General features: G+C 34.5%; 2 protein-coding genes across 2 annotated transcripts; both read right to left on the minus strand.

Annotated features, from left to right (window-relative positions):
- Positions 1-3,100: 3,100 nt before the first annotated feature.
- On the minus strand, positions 3,101-4,885 carry LOC123660553. The gene is made up of 2 exons (XM_045595610.1): positions 4,151-4,885; positions 3,101-3,743 (listed from the first exon to the last, which is right to left on the minus strand). Exons 1-2 carry the CDS (start codon positions 4,500-4,502, stop codon positions 3,190-3,192), a joined length of 906 nt encoding a protein of 301 aa, XP_045451566.1. The 5' UTR covers positions 4,503-4,885; the 3' UTR covers positions 3,101-3,189.
- Positions 4,886-9,809: 4,924 nt separating this feature from the next.
- LOC123660493 lies at positions 9,810-12,253 on the minus strand. The gene is made up of 3 exons (XM_045595557.1): positions 12,240-12,253; positions 11,271-11,789; positions 9,810-10,384 (listed from the first exon to the last, which is right to left on the minus strand). The coding sequence occupies exons 2-3, from the start codon at positions 11,631-11,633 to the stop codon at positions 9,869-9,871; spliced, it is 879 nt and encodes a 292-aa protein (XP_045451513.1). The 5' UTR covers positions 11,634-11,789; positions 12,240-12,253; the 3' UTR covers positions 9,810-9,868.
- Between the last annotated feature and the right edge of the window lie 3,274 nt (positions 12,254-15,527).

Consider the following 15,527-nt stretch of genomic DNA (forward strand, 5'->3'; position numbering starts at 1 on the left):
TAAAAATAATAAGTTTCTTGTGAAATAATACTTCCTTTACTCATCTTCTAATTAAAACAAACAATTTGGTGAATGATTGTATAATATGCAATGATTTGTATAATTTGAAATTTGATTTGTAAAAAAAAAAAAAAAAATACAAACGAAACGACGATTCAATAAAGCGTAATGGCGTCGTAGCGTCTTTTCGTGTCGTGTTAAAACGTTCCGTTACTAGATTTACCATGGATTCCATATTAAAATAATATCATTTATTATAAATTAAAAAGTCTATTTAAAAATTAATTTGTCCATATATTTATAAAACAAGATTACTTTAATATGAATAAAATTTGTATGACAAATTTAAATACTACAAAACATCTGTGTAACATAACTGAGGCCGTCTTTGACGCTGCGTATACTGGAATGTAAGGAAGAGTTCAGGTAGCCGGTCTATCTACAGCTAACTGGAGATAGTAGTCCCCTATGCGAATTATTGGGACAACTACAAAGGATAGATAGTTAGTTATTAGCAGTCGATGATAACTACCTATCTCTATCTTTAGATTGAATATTGGGTTCGGCCGTTAGGGGTCGAGTTTCGTAAAATCCGTTATTAGCGGATGTTTACGCCCTATAAGGAGCCTACCAGCCAAATTTCAAGTTTGTGGCTGTTATAGTTTCGGAGATTTCGTGATGAGCGAGTCAACCTACCATCCCCGATTTATCTCAAAAGGGAGTTGATTTCTAAAGATACATTATTTGAACACCTTTTCATCATCTATAAGGCATACATTTTAAATTTCAAGTCTCTTACTTCAAAAACATGGGACTTTCACACAAACTTCCGACCCCCGTTTTACCCCCTTAGGGGTCGAGTTTCGTAAAATCCGTTCTTAGCGGATGTCTACGACTTATAAGGAGCCTATTTGCCAAATTTCAAGTTTATAGGTGTTATAGTTTCGGAGATTACGTGATGAGTGAGTCAACCTACCATCCCCCGTTTTAACCCCAAAAGGGAGTTGATTTCTAAAGATACATTATCTGGACACCTTCTCATCATCTATAGAGCATACATTTTAAATTTCAAGTCTCTTACTTTAAAAACATAGGACTTTCATACAAACTTGCAACCCCCGTTTTACCCCCTTAGGGGTCGAATTTCGTAAAATCCGTTCTTAGCGGATATCTACGTCCGGTAAGGAGCCTATCTGCCAAATTTCAAGTTTGTAGGTGTTATAGTTTCGGAGATTTCGTGATGAGTGAGTGACCTTTCGCTTTTATATATATTATAGATTATAGATTATAGATTATAGATAATGCGTTTTTACTTGACGCTTTTTTCGTCGACCTACGTTGTATACCGCATAACTTTCTACTGGATGTACCGATTTTGATAATTCTTTTTTTGTTGGAAAGGGGAAATCCCTTGTTTGGTACCGTGATAAGGAAACCAGGATCTGATGATGAGATCCCAGAGAAATCGAGGGAAACTCTCGAAAATCCGCAATAACTTTTTACTGGGTGTACCGGTTTTAATAATTTTTAATTTAATCGAAAGCTGATATTTATCATGTGGTCACATATAAATTTTATCAAGATCTGATAACTATTTTTTGAGTTATCTTTGATAACGCGTAGTTACTTGACTATTTTTTCATCGATCTACGACTCGTCGATGAAATTGAAGTCGGTTTTTTTTTTCGTTTGTGAGCAAACACAATTATATAGTGACGGTGTACGCAAGCTACGTAAAAATTTACTCTCGTAATTTTTCCCTATGGCGACAAAAGAAGTATAACTTCAATAAAAAAATAATATTCTTACACTGTTGTGTACGTGGACCCGAATTTGAGCCGAGATGCTTCTGTAGACGCAGTGTGGTGGATTAAGCACGACGTAGTAAGCGGATACCGTAGGTTATGGAAGCCTGCAACACCAGGAGCAATTCCAGCGCCTTGCCAACCCCACCCCCGACCCTTTCCAGAAACTCGGGCTACCTTACTCACCACAGGAACACAAAACTGCTTAAGAGCAGCGTTATGCGTATGTGTTTGATATATCGACATATTATGGTTCACAGCAGTGCTACCTGAATTTTTTCCCGTCTGATCGACACAGTACCGTGAAATTATCGTATCTTCGGAACAATTATCGTACACCCAAGAAAAAATGTAAAATTCAAGTTTATAGGTATAAATTACATTGAACAACATACCCTGGTCACCCTGGTTACTTACCTAATTACATAACTTGCATTGTTGATTGCGCACTATTACCGACATAATAATTTTTCCTACACTACTTTTGTTAAAGGTTGCTTGGAAGAGATCGCTATAAGCGATAAGGCCGCCTTTGCATTAATTTGTTATTGTATCTAATGGTTCTAAATCCGAAATGGTTCGAAATTTAAGTTAAATTCATATTCGGTACGCGCCTCCATACTATGGAACAAACTCCCAAGAGTTATTCAAACTAGTCCTTCCCTTGTTTCCTTTAAATATAAATTATAGAAATACTTTCTTTCACTGCCTAATGTGTAATCATCTGTATAGAATATGTATGTATTTACTTATATATTATAGTGAGTACTTATTTAAATGTATATGTATAGGTGATAATGACATTTGTATTTTGGTATGTATCTTTATATATGTATGTAGCAAAGGTATGTAGTATGTTAAATATTTAAATATAAGTATATAAATTTTATTATCTTTCATTTATTTTTATTTTTTCTTCTTAATAAATACTTCTTGCACTGTTTGCCTCGCTATATGACCACTTACTTATAACCATGGGTTGACTGGAAAAAATCTCTTTCAGAGATAAGTCCACCTTTGCCATAAACCTTACTATTATTTTATGTTTCTATAAACTATGTATTTTTGAGTGCAATAAAGTATATAACGATGTGTCTAATTTAAAGCCTCTTAGAAAGTAATTTATCATCATTTTATTCATATGATTTACAAACAAACAATGATTAAAATTTTGCGACATATATCGATGACTCACTTAAGAATAAACTTCACAGACGACCAAAAATACGAGTATTAAAAACGTTTTAAAGGTTAAAACGGATATGTTTAAGGTTGGAGTAAAAATAAAAATATCGTACAAATAAATTAAATTTAATATTACAAACGGAAAGAAATTAGTCACAGCCTTATTTCACTAACTGTCTGACTGGTCTGCCTAATTGACTTAACCCTCACCGCTGTTCATGTTACCGGAAACCAGTAACTTAACTATTTCTGGCTGCACTTCCAAAGCCCGCCGTTTTGACATACTTCTCAACATGGCCGCTACATACCTCCCGAAACTGTCAAAGCAATCATCAGGCTGCGTGTTGTTTTTTGTCAAATTTGACAAACATTTGACAATTTCCTCAAGATATTTTGAGTTATTTGACACATCTGGTCTGCTGTCATGATTGTCAAAGGGATCGTCCTCATTAAGCGCCAATCCCAAGGGCTGCGAGACTTCCAAATGGTTAGAGCTATAAGAATCAATGTTATCATCAAGTACTGACTCCCTACGAGTATATATTGGTGATTCGTTCTTGGAACGCTTCTTTCGAAGTTCATACTCCACATCGTGTTCTTCGAAACTAAAACTGTTCTCATCTTCTTCTTTTATTTTCTGGGGAGATTTATTTTCCTCCTGTCGTACTGATGAAGCCTCAGTGTCGAATTGCTGAACGATGAAAGAAAGAAAGAAAAATTTTTTTATTTGGAACATCAAAAACATTGCAAAGGCTTAATGATTGAAGTATTTATACAAAAAAAAAACAAGATAAACACAGTTCAATAAAAAAAATTCCATACAAAATTATATTATAAAGAAAGAAACAGAGAGTATTTAAAAAACAAAAAAAAGAAGAAGAAACAATCTAATTCAAAGTTAAGTAATAATAAAAAATGTTGTACCACACAATTTAAAATTGGATTTGATAACCTAACACTGATTTTCAGTGATACCATCTTTATTCATGACGGGCTGCGACAAGTGCTAACTTCTTATATATACAGGATACAAATATATATATATATCCTTATCCTTATTTCTTCTTATCTCTCAGTATGTTTTATGAAATTAAAATTAATAAAATTTAATTTGTCTGTAACAGACGTGGTCGAGGCATTCATACTTACCGGTATAATACCCGTAGTCGCTTGCACGTAGGGACGCAAAAATCCATCCATTTTAGAAAACCAGAAAACTTTCGGACGGTAAATAGGATCTTCTCCACTGTTGATGCTTTTCGCTATCTTCCTCAACTCCTGGTTGTAGACGACCCGCATGTTTTTAAACTTCTTAATAACATGACGATAGGTAAAGTTTTTTATATCGAGAGCTTTGGCTATTCTCTCACTCGCTTCTTTTCTTTTCGTTTGCATTCTGTTTTCTACTAGAGTAGTGTTCCAGAGGCATTCCTCTTTTTCGTATAGGTCGATCAACTGCAACGTCTTTTGGCCGCCGATTTGCAAGATTGATTTTTGTGTTCTTTGATCCATTGTTTATAGTAATTTAGCGAGTTACAACGATATCGGACATAATTCAACGGCGTGCCGTGTGCGTCTGTCTCGTTGGCGTGGCCACGCCGGACTGACAAGCAAGGCGTGAGGATTTCGAGTCACAAGCATTCCGTCGACGGTCGACCGTATTCGACGCTGCCATTATTATTAACAAATCCCACTTGTAAATGATTTGTTTACAAATATAAATATTTGTTATACATTTTATTGCTTCATATAAATATTTTTAACCAGAAGACGCCAATTTTTCCTGATAAACTGTTTTATACCAATGTTGGGGAATGTAAGTAATAGTATTTTGACCAAACCAGAATCTATTTCGGCAAGGAAATTGTATAAATTGGTTAATGAAATTTTATCAATAGTGTCTCAGGAGTGTTAAGCGCTCCGTGGATGATGTCAGGAGCCTGTGTCGGACGTGTGGTGTGGTATGTCTCCAGGAAACCTGGCTACTGCCACATGATATTCCATACCTCGGAACTCTAGACGGTGGCTTTGGGTACACAGCGACGTCAGCAGTGGATACGTCTGTGAATATTTTACGAGGTCGTGCACACGGGGGTGTCGCAATTTTATATAGATACAGTGCGTTTCAAGAAGTGTCAGTGATACAATGTGATAACCCACGTATTTGTGCTATTAAGATTAGATTGTGTGAAAGACCGATTTTAATAATTTGTGTTTACATGCCTACAAATTCTGATGATAATCTGGACGAATTTATAAATTGTTTAAGTGTAATTAATGCCATTATTGACGAGCAGGGAATTGAATCGGTGTTTATAATGGGCGATTTCAATGCGGATCCGGGTAAGTTGTTTTATAATGAACTTACGAATATTTGTAACGAACAACAGTGGTCATGTTTGGACGTAGATATACTAGGTTTGGATTCGAATACGTTCACTTATATAAGTGACGTGCACGGAACTACTAGTTGGTTAGATCATTGTTTAACAACTTACTCGGCTAAGCAATCTGTGATAAATGTAGACATTAAATATGACACTCGATGGTCTGATCACTATCCACTTGTTATAACATGTAACTTAACATCACTTACCCCTACTGTTTTACCGGACATTGAACATATTAATACAAATATTTTATGGGGTGTTCGAGATGAGAAGCAAGTGGATATGTATACAAAAGAGTGCAACGATCGATTAAAAATGATTGACATTACTTCGGACCTTTTAAATTGTGACTGTTTTTGTAAAAGCCATGATCACAGGCGTATTCTGAACGATTTTTACTCGGACATTGTGTCTGCTTTGAGAGACGCAGCGTTGGTGAGTCGTGGGAGTAAGAGACGGTTCGGTGGTGGCTCGCGCGTGGTAGGATGGAACAAGCACGTCAGCGACGCTCACCGGGTGGCCAGGACTAGTTTCACGAAATGGGTGCTCTATGGTAAACCTAAATCTGGTCTTATTTATCACGAGATGGTTGAAAGTAGAAGAAAGTTTAAATCACAATTAAAATGGTGCCAAGATCACCAGGAGCAATTAAAAATGGATATTCTTGTTAAGAAACACTGTAATGGTGATTTTCGTGGATTCTGGCGCGAGACAAGTAAAACGAATTTACGGCCTGGCCTACCGGTGAGCGTTGATGGCTCAAGCGCGCCCAAGGACATAGCTAACATCTTTAGGGCAAATTTTTGTGTTAAGTCACATGTGGGTCCTATGATGGAGGTGCACAATGCTGACATGAACGAGAAAGGTGATAGGATCTCATTCCTTCCCGAAGATATATATAAAGTTATACGGAAAATGGACAGAGGTAAGTCTCCGGGCCACGATGGACTCAGCATTGAGCATCTCCAGCACGCTGGACCTCTTATTTTTAAGCTATTGGCTCTGTTTTATTCACTCTGCGTGGGTCATTCCTACCTGCCGGATGATCTCATGAAAACGGTAGTAGTTCCTGTCGTGAAAAATAAAACCGGTAACCTTGCTGACAAACATAACTACAGGCCTATATCGCTTGCCACTATCATGGCCAAGGTGTTTGACGGATTGCTTAACGCGCAGTTGAGAAAACACATAAAGCTGCACGATAATCAATTCGGTTTTCGCCCTCACCTGTCTACAGAGAGTGCTATACTGTGCCTTAAGCACACCGTCAAATACTACACAAGTCGCAAGACACCTGTGTACGCGTGCTTCCTCGATTTGTCTAAAGCTTTTGACCTGGTGGTATATGATTTACTTTGGAAGAAACTCGAGCGAGTTGGGTTACCGCAGGGAATTATAAATATATTACGATATTGGTACGCGAACCAGACCAATAGCGTCCGATGGGCGGGGACAATGTCCGATCCGTATCGGCTCGAATGTGGAGTCAGGCAGGGGGGGTTAACATCTCCAACACTTTTTAACCTCTACATGGATGACCTGATCGTCGCGCTCAGCAGGCAGCATGTCGGTTGTCATGTTGATGGAGTATGCGTAAATAATATAAGTTATGCGGACGACATGGTACTGCTGAGTGCGTCAATCAGTGGAATGAGACAGCTGGTACAGACATGTGAGGATTACGCGTGTTATCATGGCTTAAAATATAACGTTTTAAAAAGCAAATGCATGGTCTTTGAGGCTATCGGAACAAAATGCCCCCCGAATAGCCCACCCGTGCTTCTTTCTGGTGTACCCTTAAAAATGGTGGAGCAATTTAAGTATCTAGGGCATATAGTTACTACTTGTCTCAAGGATGATGCAGACATTGAGAGGGAGCGGAGGGCACTGTCAGTTAGAGCGAACATGTTAGCTCGAAGGTTTGCTCGTTGCTCAGCCCAAGTAAAGATAACACTTTTTAGAGCATATTGTACCTCGTTTTATACGTGTAGCTTATGGGCTGACTACACAAAGAAAAGATACAGTGACCTCCGTGTCCTCTACAATAATGCATTCAGGATACTGTTGGGGCTGCCCCGATGCTGCAGCGCCTCAGGCATGTTTGCAGACGCAAGAACCGACTGCTTCCACACCACCATGCGTAAGCGATGCGCATCTTTTGTGCGTAGAGTAAGGGGCAGCCAAAACAGTGTGCTGAAGATGATCGCGGAGCGTTTTGACTGCTTCTACCTCCGGCATTGCTGTGATAGACACCTTGCGATACAAATGCCGGAGCGAAAGCTTTAAATATTAATTATTATTATTATTTATATTGGACATTGTGTAATTGTAATTAGTTTCATTTTATTATTGTAATTGTATTTTTCAAATTGTCGTGACATTTATTAATTTTATTTTATTTTATTTTATTTAAGTTGTATTTGCCTTAGATATCGAAGTGAACAACAATACATTAGATTCATGTTATATGTTTTTATTGGGTACATGTTTTTATTTTTAAATAGTAAAATTTACGTGTCCGTTATATGTATGCACATCTATTTTATTAAATATCATATTTGACATTGTGTTGTTGTAATTAGTTGTTTTAGTTTTAATATAATGGAATTATTGTTAAAATTATTTATCTGTATTAGGTATTGTTTATTATTAATGTGATTTTATTATTTTATTATTGTATTTTACAAATTGTCGTGACATTCATTAATTTTTCTAGTTGTTATAAGAATTGTTTAAGAGGAATTGTTTTATGGGTCAATTGTTACCTGAAATAAAGAAATTATTATATTATATTAACCGACTTTTAGAACGATTTTGACGGGACTTTCACTGGCAGGTAGGTAGCTGATAAAATAAGAAGTAACTAGGGTACTTTTAATTTAAAAAATGTATTAATTTGTAACTTCGAAATCAAGAATATTTTTTCCACGAGGACGAAGTCGCGGGCACAGCTAGTCGTAAAATAATTGTGGTGTTACTACGTCTCAAGACAAATGAATTTTTTTTGTGAATGGATGCTAGAAACGATGATTTTAAATAATATTATAAAATACTGTACTTCATTTAAAAATAGACGCTTCTACGCCTATAATTTGATAAAAATAAGTCGTTTTAGAAACCTGTTCTTTTTTATCTAAATTTTATGTTATAAGAAGTTCAAGTGTTGCTTTAATTGTATTACTTCTGCACGAAAAAAAAAACTTTAAACTATCTTTAATGTACACGTAATTGACCCGGTTACAGTTTTAATCTAAGTACATATAGATATGAAATAAACTAATTCCATTTTAATATCATTACTTCTATTTTTGTTACAAAGGTACACTTGTGATAAACTTAAAAAAAATAGTATATATGCTGTATAATACGTTATTAACTATTTTATTATTCATAATAAATTAGCTATTTATTAACTAAACAACTTCCCTTTGACAATTTCGTTCCTTTTTATTTTATTTTTTGACCATTCTACAAGAGAATATACGTTAAAGTGATTCATAGATAAAATCATATTTTTTATTTGATTACACAAAAACTGTCTTACAGTTTTAGGAAATAATTGGTTTTATTTTATAACGGTATCTAAAGATGGCGTGAATTCATGTTTTGCCTATAGTCACCACGCTGGGTAGCGGCAGTTCGCGTCATTGTTGGCGCGGACTTATGTGGGTCTATGTTAAGTTGTGGACTGCGATAGGCTGAAGTGATGATGATGATGATGAAAGGCAATATGTATAAGCATGTATATAAGTGTTATTACTTGAATATTTTATTTGTGTTTTACGATGTAATAAAAGTTAATTATAGTTTCATTATCGGACTTACGTAAATGGTAACGTGTTAGGTTTTTTTATTGTGATATTTTACAATGGTCTAAATAATACTTTAACTAATCGTAATTTATTTCTATTTGTAATGTTGACATAACTTTATTTTATTTATTAAAGTAAAAAAAAATAAGGTATTTTATATTGTGTTAATTAATACTTTAATACCATTGTCTATAAAATATAATACAAAAATATCAAATTAAGTAAGTAAATAATGTACGGTATACATAATAAATATTTCTTGTACTGTTTGCCTCTCTATATGACCACTTACTCATGACCATGGATTGACTTGAAAAAATATCTTTCAGAGATAAGTCCACCTTTGCCATAAGCCTTACTATTATTTTATGTTTCTATATGTCATTTTGAGTGCAATAAATGATATAACGGTGTGTCTAATTTGAAGCCTCTTGCAAAGTAATTTATCAACATTTTATTGATATGATTTACAAACAGACAATTATTTAAAATTTTGCTACATATATCGATGGCTCACTAAAGAATAAACTACACAGACGATCAAAAGAACGAGTATTAAAAACTTTTTAAAGGTTAAAACTGATATATTAAAGATTGGAGTAAAAATAAAAATATCGTACAAATAAATTAAATTTAATATTACAAACGGAAAGAAATTAGTCACAGCCTTATTTCATTAACTGTCTGACTGGTCTGATTGACTGACTTGACCCTCCCCGCTGTCCATGTTACCGGAAACCAGTAACTTAACTATTTCTGGCTGCACTTCCAAAGCCCGCCGTTTCGACATACTTCTCAACATGGCCGCTACATACCTGCCGAAACTGTCAAAGCAATCATCACGCTGCGTGTTGTTTTTTGTCAAATTTGACAAACATTTGACAATATTCTCAAGGTATTTTGAATTCTTTGACACGTCTGGTTTGCTGTTATGACTGTCCAAGGGATCGTCCTCATTAAGCGTCAACCCAAAAGGCTGTGACACTTCCAAATGGCTAGAGATATAAGAATCACTGTTATCATCAAGTGCTAAATCCCTGTATATTGGTGATCCATTCTTCGATCGCTTCTTTCGAAGTTCATACTCCACATCGTGTTCTTCGAAACTAAAACTGTTCTCATCTTCTTCTTTTATTTTCTGGGGAGATTTATTTTCCTCCTGTGGTACTGATGAAGTATCAGGGTCGAATTTCTGAACGATGAAAGAAAGAAAGAAAAAAATATTTATTTGAGACATCAAAAACACTGCTGAGGCTTAATGACTAAAAAATTAATACAAAAAAATAAATAAATAAACGCTTAACACTCAACGATCCCCAGTCGGATTTTCTCCTATGTCGGGGGTCCGGAAACATACACAATACACAAACGCTCAGACCACGAAAAACATTTATATTGCCATTACAAATGTCTGCCGTGAGCTGGGATCGAACCTGCGACCGCCAGCGCACCAGCCAGTGCTGTGACCGGTGCGCTAATGCGTAGTCATAAAATACAACAAGATAAATATAGTTGAAAAAATGCACACAAAACTAAATTGTAGAGAAAAAAAAATGAAAAACAAAAAAGAAGAAAAAAATTATTTTAAAATTAAGTAATAATAAAAAATGTTAATAATATCTGCGATTATGTGTTGTAACCCCAAAAAGTTGTATCGCTCAGCTTAAAATTGGGTTTGATAACCCAACGCTGATTTTCTGTGATACCCTCATTCTTGACGGGCTGCGACAAGTGTTAACTTTGTATATATAGGATACAAATTAATAAAAATAACAATATCAATGTATATATTCATAAATAATACGAAACGAGTTTATCATTTCCAGTTCATTCCCTTTCTTTCTTTTATGAAATTCTAATTTAATTGAAACATAGAGAATATATAAAACCATTGGCAATCACCGTTAACACATGTTGGACCAACCTGACAATCGCAACGAAGCCACGCCGATTGGTAAGTACTAGTAAAGCCATCTAATCATCCTTAATTCTTCTTATCTTTCGCAATGTTTTATGAAATTAAAATTAATGTAATTTAATTTGTCTGTAACAGACGAGGTCGAGGCATTCGTACGTACCGGTACTGTACCCCTAGGCACTAGCAAGTGGGGACGCAAGAATCCATCCATTTTAGAAAACCAGAAAACTTTCGGACGGTAAATAGGGTCTTCTCCACTGTTGATGCTTTTCGCTATCTTCTTCAACTCCTGGCTGTAGGAGTTCCGAAGATTTTTAAACTTTATAGTTACATGACGATAAGTAAAGTGTTCTATATTGAGAGCTCTGGCTATTCTCTCGTTCGCTTCTTTTCTTTTCCGTATATTTCTGTAATCTTTGTCAGTGGTGTTCCAGAGGCATTCCTCTTTTTCGTATAATTCGAGGAACTGAAACGTCTTATGGCCACTGATTCGCAAGATTGAGCTTTGAGTTCTAGGATCCATTGTTTATAATAATTTAGCAAGTTACAACGATATCGGACGTAATTCAACGGCATGCCACGTGCGTCTAGTTGGCGTGGCCACGCCGGACTGACAAGGCGTGAGGGGAATAGTGAGGATTTCGAGTCGCAAGCATTCCGTCGACCGTATTCGAGCCTGCTATTATTATTAATCAATCGTTTAAATGAATTGTTTAAAAATATAAATATTTGTATTGTAATACATTTTATTACCTCATACTTTTATATTGTTATTAGTGTAATATTTCGAAATAAATGTATTATAACTAATTAATAAATATTCAATCGAATATAATAAATAAGTTATGGAAATGTTTTTATTTAAAACGTATTGTTATATTTCCTTTGTGTTATATGAACGTTTTAGAAGATTTAAATCAGTTGTAAAAAAACATACATATGATATGTAATTATGTCCCTACAGTTGTAAAGTAAAAAAATTCAAATGGTATAAAAAAAAACTCATCACTTTTAGCCAACACCTAACCAGATCTGTCTCGAAATCTATATTTATCCCCACAATGTAGGTATTTATTTCATATCCATACTAATATTATATGGCTTTTTTTTTTTGTTTAAACGTGCTTACCTCTAGCAGAAATAATTGTGTTTTGATAGTCCATTCACAGATGAAGGCTACAGGCTATTTACCCCCTCAAACCGCGTGACACCGCGGAGCACAGTTTGTATTATTACAAGTAAAGATGTCATATATGACAGAATTTTAGTTTAATTAAACCCACGACTATCTTTCAATTCACATTTAGACTTCCGAGTTGCGTTCGTGTTTCGAAACACCTGTAACATAAAAAAAATGCAAGGAAATAAATTCTAGCTTATTTTTTCAACTCGCATGCAAATCATTCAAATGCAAATTTAGTGAATTTTTCTGCTTACGGAGCCGTCAACAATGGTCGGTAAGATAAATTATTGTACGTTTATGTAGAATTTTGCTTCGTTAATGAAGCCTATGGTTTTTGTTTATGTACGCTATTAGGTGCCTAGTAACTGTGTATTTTAATTGATTTATTTTATTGTGTACAGAGCTATTTTCACAGACTTGTGAGTTGATGAGTACGGATGTATTTTTGATACTATTTCAATCAAACTTCGGTATAGGTATAGCGAGCGGTATCAGCGATTCGCTCAATCATTGTGAGGACTTAGAATTATTTGTCGATAAAATCTCTGTTGTCTGTAAAAATGGCTATAAATATCTTTGTACGTTATAAATTAATTTTATTATATAACTAGCTGAACCCTGCCAGCGTTGCTACAGTTCTTTTTAACATCTAATATACTAAAACTATTATATTTTTTAACCGACTTCCAAAAAAGGAGGAGGTTCTCAATTCGACTGTATTTTTAAACGGTTTTATTTAGCTCACCCCGTTTGTTTTATTTTTTATTTATTATTTATTCTTGGGTCAAATTTAGTAATTCAAATTTCACCCTCTTCCTGTCAACCGATTAATCTGAAATTTTGTATACACTTTGGATTTTGGTGACAATACAATTATGTTTATTCATTATCATTATAAATTCAAGATGGCCGCCGCTACAAAATGGCGGATAATTTATGTTTTATTAATCCCATCAATATGGGTATCAAATGAAAGGGCTCAACAAGCAGAATACAATATACTATAAAAAATTGAAATCCAAGATGGCGGCCGCTACAAAATGGCGGATAACGTAGGTTTTATCAATCCCATCAATATGGGTATCAAATGAAAGGGCTCAACAAGCAGAATACAATATACTATAAAAAATTGAAATACAAGATGGCGGCCGCTACAAAATGGCGGATAACGTAGGTTTTATCGATCCCATCAATATGGGTATCAAATGAAAGTGCTCAACCAGTATAATCAATGTACTATATAAAATTAAAATCCAAGATGGCGGCCTCTACAAAATGGCGGATAACTTAGGTTTTATCAATCCCATCAACATGGGTATCAAATGAAAGGTCTCAACAAGTAGAATACAATTTACTATGCAAAATTGAAATCTAAGCTGGCCGCCGCTACCAAATGTCTGATAACAATTTTTTATCAATCCCACCAATATGGGTATCAAATAAAAGGGCTTGACAAGAAGAATACAGTGCACTATACAACCTCAATATTTAAGATGGGCCTTGCAATAATGAAGCACTAAATGAATTAAACAGAATGCGAAATAAAAACTAAAAACTAGAAAATAAAAATAGGTAAAAAAACTTTTTAAGTTAAACGGTTTTATGTTAAACATACATTGCAATGTTTAAGATAAATGTACTAAAAACCAAAAAATAATAAAATGTATACAGTCGTGGGAATTATAAACATATGCATAGACTAGACTAAAATAAAACCGTGGGGCACGTCAATTGTCTACAATCGTAGATTAAAATGTTTGTTTTGTAATGTTACACTATAATTAGGCAGTTGTTCAACCGACAACGATGGACGTGTGATAAGTAGGGCTAGAATGTGGAAACAAGCTAGCAAGCTCGATTATAAGCGAGTTTTAGGGTTTCATAGTGGTGAGCGAGTAGTACTTTTATCATATGTTTTGTCGATTAAAGACAAACTACGAGCAGTGAAACGATTCCTCGCCAGCCAGCAGTGTGAATGTCCAACGATAAACTAGTTGAAACATCTCTTTTATTTACATGGAGTGTATAACTATTGGAATTTCCATGAGCAAGAAAATAGTAAGTAATTTCCTCACCGTCTGCGGGCTAACTGCCTATTTTAACGACGAATTAAACGATTCTTCTATCGCACATTAAGTCGATAATTTGTAGACAATTGACGTGCCCCACGGTTTTATTTTAGTCTAGTCTATGCATATGTTTATAATTCCCACGACTGTATACATTTTATTATTTTTTGGTTTTTAGTACATTTATCTTAAACATTGCAATGTATGTTTAACATAAAACCGTTTAACTTAAAAAGTTTTTTTACCTATTTTTTTTTTATGTATGTTACATCAGAACTTTTGACCGGGTGGACCGATTTCGACAAATTTTGTTTTAATCGAAAGTTGGTGTGTGTCAATTGGTCTTATTTAAATTTATTTGAGATCTAACAACTACTTTTCGAGTTATATCTAATAATGCGTTTTTTCTTGACGCTTTTTTCGTCGACCTACGTTGTATTATACCGCATAACTTTCTACTGGATATACCGATTTGGATAATTTTTTTTTTTTAGAAAGGGGATATCTCTAGTTTAGTACCATGATAAAGAAACCAAGATCTGATGATGGGATCCCAGAGAAATCGAGGGAAACTCTCGAAAATCCGCAATAACTTTTTACTGGGTTTTTCGATTTTGATAATTTTTAATTTAATGAAAAGCTGATGTTCATCATGTGGTCACATTTAAATTTTATCGAGATCTGATAACTACTTTTTGAGTAATCTTTGATAACGCGTAGTTACTTGACAATTTTTTCGTCGATCTACGTTGTATTACTTGTCGATGTAATTGAAGTCGGTTTTTTTTTCGTTTGTCTGCAAACACAATTATATATATACGGGTACGGTAAGTACGGTAAGGTACGGTATTGTTGTAGATGTATTGTAATTTCCACACAGAAAATAATGTATTTTTATTGATATTGTAAATTTTAATCGTTATATTTTGATAAGACTGTATATTTCTATTTCTACATTTATCAATTTTTTTTTTATTTTGTCATACCTGTGTTTTTTTAATTGACTTACTTGTGTCTGTAAGCTTGCATGTATGGAGAAATAAATAAACTAATAAATAGGCAGTTCTTCTCAGAGACAACAGAACTGAAGCTACAAGTAAGTTCAAGTATGAACATATCATACAACGAAATAAATATTTTAAATGCAAAGTAAATTATGAAGTGT

The sequence above is a fragment of the Melitaea cinxia genome, chromosome 15 (genome assembly GCF_905220565.1).
Source record: "Melitaea cinxia chromosome 15, ilMelCinx1.1, whole genome shotgun sequence".
In the NCBI taxonomy this organism is placed as follows: domain Eukaryota; kingdom Metazoa; phylum Arthropoda; class Insecta; order Lepidoptera; family Nymphalidae; genus Melitaea; species Melitaea cinxia.